The sequence below is a fragment of the Bidens hawaiensis genome, unplaced genomic scaffold (genome assembly GCF_021521415.1).
Source record: "Bidens hawaiensis isolate Kalapana, Puna unplaced genomic scaffold, B.hawaiensis_p1.1 tig00006397_1, whole genome shotgun sequence".
NCBI classification, from domain to species: Eukaryota; Viridiplantae; Streptophyta; class Magnoliopsida; order Asterales; family Asteraceae; genus Bidens; species Bidens hawaiensis.
The window spans coordinates 1015384-1025147 of record NW_027491434.1 but is presented as its reverse complement, the minus strand read 5'-3'; the positions used below and the strand labels follow the sequence as shown (position 1 = coordinate 1025147).

The 9764-nt window shown below is 36.5% G+C and overlaps 1 protein-coding gene and 1 pseudogene across 1 annotated transcript; one reads left to right on the top strand and one right to left on the bottom strand.

The window, feature by feature from the left end:
• Positions 1-2265: 2265 nt before the first annotated feature.
• Positions 2266-3850, top strand: LOC143632566 (monolignol oxidoreductase AtBBE-like 13 pseudogene; annotated as a pseudogene).
• Positions 3851-3904: 54 nt separating this feature from the next.
• LOC143632532 (uncharacterized) lies at positions 3905-9764 on the bottom strand. Its single transcript, XM_077101027.1, has 14 exons — positions 9355-9764; positions 9045-9285; positions 8613-8899; positions 8114-8248; positions 7249-7926; positions 6882-6976; positions 6722-6772; positions 6545-6633; positions 5909-6385; positions 5691-5765; positions 5444-5514; positions 5283-5340; positions 4785-5001; positions 3905-4700 (listed from the first exon to the last, which is right to left on the bottom strand). The coding sequence occupies exons 1-14, from the start codon at positions 9762-9764 to the stop codon at positions 4144-4146; spliced, it is 3441 nt and encodes a 1146-aa protein (XP_076957142.1). The 3' UTR covers positions 3905-4143.

Genomic DNA, 9764 nt, shown 5'->3' with positions numbered 1-9764 from the left:
TATGTAGTCTTTCTTACATATGATAACAGCTAAAACCAAATGATAAAAAGACGGTTAATTCTGTTATGCTTCATATCTTTCTTAAAAGACAAATTGGATTTTAATAATCCTAACTATCTGTTATTGGTCAATTATAATCCCGACTTAGTTTAATCCTACCAGTGGTCCCAAATTAAAAAAAAATTGGATCTCAATGGTCCCCCGTTAAAAAAAACCTAATGACGTTAAGCTTTTTCCGAATTTCAAGTTGATTTTTTAGGGTTTTTGATCAGAAGGAGGATACGAGTCGATTGGTGTAAACTTAGCTCGAAACGGTACTCCAAACAACTTAATTTTTGTTAAGTTGAAGTTAACACCCGATTTGAAGCACTAATCAAGCCGTTTGGAGCATCGTTTCGAGCTAAATTTTTAATCAATCGAGTTTTTTCCTCCTTCCAATCAAAAGCCCTAAAAAATTAGTTTGAAATTCGGAAAAAAAAAAACTTAACGATGTTAGGTTTTTTTTTAACGGACGACCATTAAGAGACAATTTTTTTAAATTGGGGTCCACTGGTGAGAATAAACTAAGTTGATATTATTATCGGTCAATAGCATTTAGTTGGGATTATTAAAATCCAATTTATCTTCTTAAATCTTGCTGGCACATGTTATATTTTTACACTCATTCGAGGATAAAATATCAATCATGGATCATGGTGACAATCATAAGTCATAACATGCGCTACCCTACACCCCTTTTTGACGGAAATTTTGCTTCTCTCCTCTAGGCAAAGTTTTTTCCTTTAGGCAAAAAAATGTTCATTTTTGGTTTTACAATGGTGTATATTATGTTTTAACTGTTTTAAGTACTAGTGTTATATACATATCAATGTGTAAGTTTTGGCCTTTTTAATGATGCATTGTATGTACATCTTAATATCTTACACATGTACATACATATTATGAATATAAGTTTTTTTTTTAATTGATGGTTATAGACAAAAATAATAGATAACTTTAAAACCTTATTTTTATTATTATTATTATTATAAGAAAGAAATTTAGAAAATAATTACTATAATTTTCTTATCTAGTATCATCTACTGATTAATTAAAAAATAATAAAAAGGCAACTGATGCTTTGCGTAGTACATGTATTTAATCATCTACCTACAAGAGTTGTTAGATAGCTAACATTTTCTATGTTGACTTACAAATATACGCGGTGATAATAATTGCATCAATGGAGTAATGAACAAACAAATACTATCAGACTCTGATAAACGTTAATGGACAAATAAAAATAAATATATTAAAATACTTAACATAAACATTAATGAATATTACAACATATAATATTTAAAAATACGTAACACTTAACATAGCAGCCAAACACATAATCATATCAAAATAATGTTTTGCTCTTCAAAATCTACAAATTTTTAGTGTTTCACGAGAAACAATATTCAAATTCTTCTCTCTTTAAGGAAATTCAACACACATAACACTATTAAATGAATATTACCGGACAGACGTTACCAGACGTTCATGACACAATTGAAGAACGCTGTCTTTTTCCGTGTTCGTTCGTTAAGCTTACCGAACAAATTTTTTTTGTCCATGTCCGGTTTATTTATTAAACGGACAAACATAAATGAACTTCCCACTGAACGAGCAACCGGACGCCCGCGATTCGCTTACAGCCCTATATATCATGGTGGTACACACCATTTATCATGTATCAAACTCTTTTAAAAGCAATTGATTTTTAGATATAGCAATACATACTCTTTTAAAAGCATTGATTTTTAAATATAGTGATTTTCAAATATATATCAAAACTCTTTTAAAAGCATTGATTTTTAAACATATCATTATACTTAAATAAAATAAAACTTTGTTATGACTTAAATAAAAAGAACTTAACATTCACTTGTGATTTTTTTCACCCTTTTAACTACTTTTTGTTCTTTATTGGTTATAATTTTACAATTTCTCAATCTTAATCATTAGACATGCTTGATAAACCCAACTTACAAACAAATCAATCTATAATTATATGTAGACACCACACCATAACGTTATTTTGTAATACAGCCATTTAAGGCTAATATAAATTGCTTAAATTAATCACTCTTTAACTAATCACATTTATTTTAATCAATACATCATGTGCATGACATGTGCATGACATGTGCATGACATGTGCATAGATATGTTTTGGTCAACCAAAGTTGATGTATAATCTATCAACTTCTCAAATACTTGGTATCACAAAGCCTTCCATAAAAATGGCTCATTTTCTCCTTACAACTTTTCTTTTGTTACTATCTTCACTTGCTCCATTTTCATCATCAAACCAAATTCAATACACCTTTCAACAATGCCTTTCTACCATTCAAACACTAAACACATTTTTCACCCCTCAAACTCCTAATTACCCACTAACTCTCAACTCAACCGTGGAAAATCTTCGTTGCATAACCCCTTCCAATCCCAAACCCGAGGTTATTTTCACCCCGTTGAACGAAAATCATATTCAAACCGCGGTTATTTGTGCCAAGAAGCTCAACATTCAACTCCGGGTTAGAAGTGGAGGCCATGATTATGAAGGGATATCTTACACGTCCGCTATGGACCCTCCGTTCATTCTTATTGACTTGTCGAAGATGCGTGCCATTAACATTGATCTTGATGATAATTCGGTTTGGGTCGAGGCTGGTGCCACAAAGTTGCCGAGAAAAGCAAAACACACGCGGTTGTGGGAGGGCTTTGCACGAGCCTAGGCGCTGGTGGTCATTTCATGGGAGGTGCATACGGCTCCATGATGAGAAAATACGGGCTAGGAGTTGATAACGCGCTTGACGCTAAAATCATCAATGCCAAAGGAGAAGTCTTGGATAGAGCATCCATGGGCGAAGATGTGTTCTGGGCCATCCGAGGCGGTGGAGGAGGGAGTTACGGAGTTATAGTTTCGTGGAAACTAAAACTCGTCCCTGTCCCTGAGACTGTCACAGTTTTCAGTGTGACAAGAACACTGGAACAGGGCGCCACTGAGATTCTTTACAAGTGGCAACACGTGGCTCCACTCATCGACAACGATCTTTTCATGAGAGTCTTTATCCAAAATGCTAAACTACCTAACACAACTAGAAAAACCATAAGTACATCTTACAACGCGCTCTTCCTCGGGGGAGTTGACCGTCTCTTAGAGATCACAAACCAAAGTTTTCCCGAGTTGGGTTTGGGGAAACCCGATTGTTTAGAAATGAGTTGGATCGAATCCATCATGTACATCGCGGGTTTCCCCAAAACCGTCCCGACCACCTTCCTCCTCACCGGGAAACCCGCTTTCTTGAACTACTTCAAAGAGAAATCGGATTTCGTCAAAACCCCGATCCCGGAATCCGGAATGAGAGGGATTTGGAAAAGATTCTTCTCTTCCAAGAAGAAATCCCATTAATGATATGGAATCCATATGGAGGAATGATGGGAAGGATTCCAGAATCAGAAACACCATTTCCTCATAGAAATGGTGTTCTTTTCAAGATTCAGTATGTCAACAGTTGGACTGTGAATGATAAACAAGCAATGAAAAGACATTATAAGTGGATCAGGAAGCTTTACAGGTACATGGGTCAGTATGTTTCAAAGGATCCAAGAGAAGCTTATGTGAACTACAGAGATCTTGATCTCGGAATGAACGACAAAAATGGCGATAATACAAGTTTCGTGAAGGCGAGTTCGTGGGGAAGAAGGTATTTCAAAGATAATTTCATGAGGTTGGTGAAGGTAAAGACCGAGTTTGATCCGGATAACTTTTTCAGGCACGAACAGAGCATTCCGTTAGGGTTGTAATCTTGTAATAACTCGTTTTCATGCCAGTTTTCGTCTTTATGAGAAAATAAATCAAATACAATATTCATATGAAGCAATTAATCTTATTAGAAACTAAATGTTCATGTACAAACTGGCTATATTAGGTAGCAAAAACGATTTTTACAACCTAAACACGCTATCTTAAACTGCGGACAAAATCTAAAACACTCGTTTTTCTTCTTGGAAAAAGAATCGTAGCCTAATTACCGACTGTAATGCCACCTGAACATGGCGCGTGCCATCTTGTGAGTATACTGAACGTGTCCTATACAACATAACAAAATTTTAAACCATCATATTTAAGTCTGTTAAATCATCCATTGGAATCTCGAGTCCCATGAAATCATCGTCGTGCGCGAAAGCATCATCCTCGATGTTTAACCATGAGCCTATGTCTTCCCCTTGACCACCAAAGTCAACCATTTCAGGTAGCTGCAGATGTGACAAATCAAGCGGTTCCTCTTCCTTTAACATAGACTCGTCCTTTTCGTCGACAGTGGGCTTTGGGTCAAAAGACGATTTTGCCCTTGGTTGATCTGGAAATTTGCCATTAACAGGCAAAGATAATTGGGTTGTTTTTTGTTTCGGTTTTGCTTTAGTCTTTGCGGGTCGTCCGACTTTAGGACCTCCGTTTCTGGGGTCCCGTTCACTTCTCTTTCCTTTTACACTATTTATAATTACTCTTCCTACCCCTGACGAAGATGTACAGGTCGTACCAGCAGTGACATCATCAAGGTACAACTCTTTCTTCTTACTCCTGCTTGACCATACGCTATCTTTGCCAATAGTTTGCTCAGACGGATGCATGTCATGGTTGTTCAACATGGAGCTTAATTGCGTACCTAATTTAATTGAAAGAAAAATATTAATTACAGAGCTTACAGAGTTGCAGAATACTGGAATTGTGAAGCACTTGAATAGAGTACCTGAAGAATTTTCCGTCGAAATTCCGTTGATGACATCGTCAACTTCTGTATGATTTAACTGTGATAATCCCGAGTGGAACATTTCCTTAAACAAGGACTCATAAAAGCAGCTTTTGCCGGTTGTTTGAAATTCATGGCATCGGTTTAACGTCCGTTTGACAAAATCCAAAGCAGCTTGTTTAGCCATTTTGCTACTCGCACTCTTACCCCAACAGCTCTGCAGAGCAATCAGCCATTCATTAGCACACAAAAATATAATTAAAAATGTAACACTGTATGTACATCTAGGGATGAGCGTTTTCGGTACGGTACCAAGTTTTGAGTTTACGGTATCGGTACAGTACCGGTACCAAATATTTTCAATTTCGGGATAGGAATTTTAGGGATCAGTACCGGTACCATCCCCGAGCTCATCCCTATGTACTTCTATGATTAACATAGGTATATGAAAAACAAATTTAATTAGAACGGAAAGAAAGAACACCCCAATAACATTACCATGTATTTCTGATAGGCCATTTCTGTGAGCTTTTCAAGAGAAAGTTGTTCAAATTCCCTACAAGCAATTAGCAAATAGTCAAGTAAGAAACTAAGAATTATAATGTATAGTTATTTAACCGATCAAAAACTGTAAATAATTTTTTTTGAAAAGCACTTACTTCTCCTGTTGCTCCCTTGCTTCCTCAGTTGACTTTAAAAGCTTGTCGAGTAGGTATCTCTTCCTGGAAACCTATTGGTCAACTATATTAGGACACAGGTATCTATATTCATTAAACAGATATCACATTTAGCATACTTCAATTCTTCGGTTTTCAAATAGTAAATTGTTGTTTGCTAAATGGATATCTCTAAAAAAATTCTTATATTCTTAACTTTAAAGTTTCCATCCTTATGACAGACTTATACCTGTTGATGATGCTTTTTTTCCAGCCTATTGATATCGTTGATGATGTCATCATCTCCACTGTGTACCAAGTCCGGCTGAACAAAGAAAAGAAAATTCATATCAACAACTATAATAAATTTTAGGGCACAAAGTGAAGCATGCGTGCAAATTCACACACACACATACACACACATATATATATACAGACACCCACACACGGAGACAGAGAAAGAGATACCACACGTGCAGGGTAGAGTCCAAGACTATGAATTTCCATGAGAAGTCTTTCATCAATGGACGTGTTACTATACTGATATTGAGAACTGGTTATCATTTCTGAATCCAAAAGCAGACCACTGTAGCAATGATCAAAACCTGTAGCAATTGCTGAATCCACCATGGACATAACATGATTGCCTGACCGGCTACGTGCCACCTCATTACATGATCTTAACGTATAATCTATCCTGTAACCGCTTGAAAAACTTCCAGCAATTAAGTCGGTTTCCGACTCAAATGCAGATCCATTAACATTATAGTTTAATTCATCATTGTTATCTTCTTCTGAAATAAGGGCAGCAAGAAGACTCTGACAGAGAGAAATTCCCTTAGAAGATGTTAAACTCTCGGAGTATTCACTATTACTTTCTGTTCCATTTTTTGTATAACAGTTATCGATTGGGCTTGTGATGTCAGCAGCAGATCGTATGCTTCTCTGTAAAAAGGTAAAAGGAGAAAAAAATAAGAAGTTGCATCCAGAAACATCAAAATTTTAAATAGATAAGTATTTTCACATTCGACTGCAATTGAAACTGAGTTAAAGTATAAAATAAATATAAGATTTATAAACCTCAAACCTATAAAGAACCATCACCTCTTGCTTTAAATAGGTCACAGCTGCATCAGATACAAAACCAAAAAGTGGGTCCGTCTGCTTCCACAAAGGGCTTGGCAATGCATAAACTGCAATTAACCGCTCCATCATTTAGAATCACATAAAACAATACTCTAAAAAATTAGAAGGAAAAAGAAAAGGCAGAGAAAACAGCACCAGGATTTATAACAGCATTTGCAGCAGCCAAAAGCTCTTCATGTCCATCATCTGAAGTATTAGGTAACAGAATTAATCTTGGTTAAAAGAGGGTTAGAGAAAAAAACAAAAGAACCTATAAATCTAACACTTGTAATTGAATAGTCAGCAGTTACAATACCAAGAAAATCCGTAGCAGCAGTAAATGAAGAATGCTTTTGACGAGTATAAGCTTTGAGGCCTGAGAGTTTCCTAGTGGGAGGCCGACCTATTTTACTGTGAATGTTGCATAAAATATGAACGTTAGTTAACATTTTAACATCAAGGATTAACCATATACATGTATCCTTTCAGAAAGTAAAATATTCATAATATCAAATTCACAATTTCAAAATACTATAAATATCATATCTACACATCCATAGTAAATGAAATAAGATCAGAATGTGTGAAAAATCAGTTATGGTGTTCTAAAAGGCTAAATACGATATTGTGAAATTTAAAAGAATATATATGAAATTTTATCTAAAAAACAGAAGATGTAAAACCTTTCAGGCTTATCAAAACCAACTCTGCCAGTTCTTAGTTGTTTTTCTGTCCCCGCATTGCCGACAAATCGTGCAGAAGTAAAACCCCTTCCTTTTTTATGTTGCTTCTCGTTCATAAGCTTAGTTTTTCTTGTGGGGAGGACTAAAGTTGACATCTTTTGAACATTTGAGCCATCTTTATCTTCAACTTCAGTTTCTACAGACTTAAAACTATCCCTAGATCTGATTTCAGCAGCCCCTGATTCCTCACTCTCTGATGGTGTAGATGACCGAATGCTACAATCACCTTTTGGTTTAAATTGTTTAGGAGAATTGACGAGAAATCTTTTAACATATCCGTGCCCTTTTCCACTTATGTCACTTTTACCCGGAGGTGGAATTTCATCATTGGTGGACAAAACACGGACGAGGTTGGTTCGCCTTGCTGTACGTGACATCTTTTGGGGCCTGCGGTCAGCCCACTGAGCTACAGGTGGAGATGAAGACCGTGTTGATAGACTGCGTTTACGGTTGGTCGAGCTAATAGGACCAGGGTTCGAACCGTTGGAAACAGTTGGGCGTTGGCCATGGGTCAATTTAGGGACCACACCTGACCCTGATCTTGGACCCCGAGCAGCTGCATGCAGTTTACTGGTAGATGAGGGTGTACCGGAAGTGAAGTCTTCTTGGACACTGGCCCTGGTTGTTATCATTATATAAGATAATGTTAAACTTTAAGAGACGACACACTTTTAAATAAAAATGTTTAATTTTAACATTTCTGTTATGAGCATTTTTTGTCTTTTTATCAATCAAATTTTTGTTTTCAGAATTGGTATAAATGAAACCAGGTTCATCAAAATGATGGTAGGAACGAGTTTCATACTTGTTAAAAGCTTTCACAGTTGTCCTTTCATGCTCCAAGTTAGTAGTTTGATCTCTATTATCATGCAGCAGGGATGTGTTGTCCTGTTCGGGCCTTGGGATGGAAAAACGCATACCTCCATTAGCAGCTCCTAGCCTACAACAAATAAGATGCCACCTCAGCATTTATTGAAAATCAGCAGAAAAATGGCAATGTAAATTGGTTGCTGAAGGTAAAGCTCCTAATTTGCTGCTTATTATAGTTAGCTGCTAAAATTGGTCAAATATTCAGCATCTACATTGTGTCCAGTCATTTGAGTTTGAAATTTCACGCAATCCTATTCATCAATTTAGCAATTTCACTTATAGAGATTAAACGGCATATGAGACAAAGTTTCGACTGTACTATAAAATCTTTAACCAATTGCCTTACAACAGCTAACCAGAACTCCAGTAGAGCAATGCATAAATATAGTTAGCCAGCTAGTTGACATATAATCAGTAATCATAAAACATATTACCTGAACTCGTGCGGATCATTTGACCTTGACCTTGCATCAGCAAGATTCCTTGGATTCATCCTGCTACTATCAATAGGTTTTGCCAACATTGAACTTGTACCTGGTGCCACATCAGCCTTAATTCCAGTGCGTTTTTTCTTCATTTTAGCTTTTTCCCAGCCATCAGCTACAATTGGCAATGCTCTATCCACACCCTGAAGAGTATTACTATTTGGGAGTCTTAATACTTCTCTAACCCTATCTACAGATCCGGATGATCTTGCAGGAGTGTTTGGTCGCACATCTGCCTACAAATTCAAAACACGCAACTCAGACTTGTATATAAAAACTAGAAAACCAACAAACTAACAACCATAGAAAAGAAAACAAAATTTTTATAATTGCACACTGTCTAAGTATGACTATTTTTAACAGAACTTGACAGATACAAACCCTTTGGTCCACCATAGAAGTTCTGGTTCGTTTGTTAGGAATGACATTTTTACCCCTCTCTTCAACTTTCTGTTGCTCAAAGTCAAAGGCACTTGTAAGAGCACTGTTTTGAGCACTACCCATCTTGCCAACAGTGACACTAGGAGAAAAAGCATCAGGTCGAGATCTCTTTCTTGAGGGTATACATGGAAAACACTTGTTGATCACCGATAAAACGTCGCTAAAAATCTTCACTCTCTCCCTGATAATTGAAAGACTGTTAGGATATTTTACGCCGGAAAAGAAAGAAAATTTAAAAATAAAAAACTACCTGGCTTTTATTGTTGATTCTCGCAACCCAACCTTAAGTCGTTTAAAGTTTTCAGGAGAAGAAAAGGGTTGCTTGCCTTTAAACAAACCAGATGGAGAATCATCTGGTGTACAAAGGGCAGCACTTGCAAGTCTTTTAAAATCTCCATGTCTATTACACTTATATTCAGCAGCCATCGACTTTAAGTCAAACCGCAAGCACTGAAAAAAATTAGTCACTTCCCCTTGACGTACATTTACGCTACTTCTTGACATACTTGGAAGGGAAGATAAAATTGGATTTTCCATGTTGTCACGAAAACTTGCTGATCTGTCCATTGCAGGGACTGTATGGGAACCACGTTTCCCAGTATTATATAGTGGCCTGCCTGGGCTACTAGATGACAGATCAAATTTACCAGACGATGCCAT

Bases quoted from the DNA above. Each gene is read 5' to 3' on its own strand.
- LOC143632532 (XM_077101027.1), bottom strand. From the start codon at position 9,764: ATGGCATCGTCTGGTAAATTTGATCTGTCATCTAGTAGCCCAGGCAGG. The intron at 8,900-9,044 runs GTTTGTATCTGT...TTGAATTTGTAG, and splicing joins CTTCTATGGTGGACCAAAGG to GCAGATGTGCGACCAAACAC. The intron at 5,766-5,908 runs GTATCTCTTTCT...TTCTTTGTTCAG, and splicing joins GACTCTACCCTGCACGTGTG to CCGGACTTGGTACACAGTGG.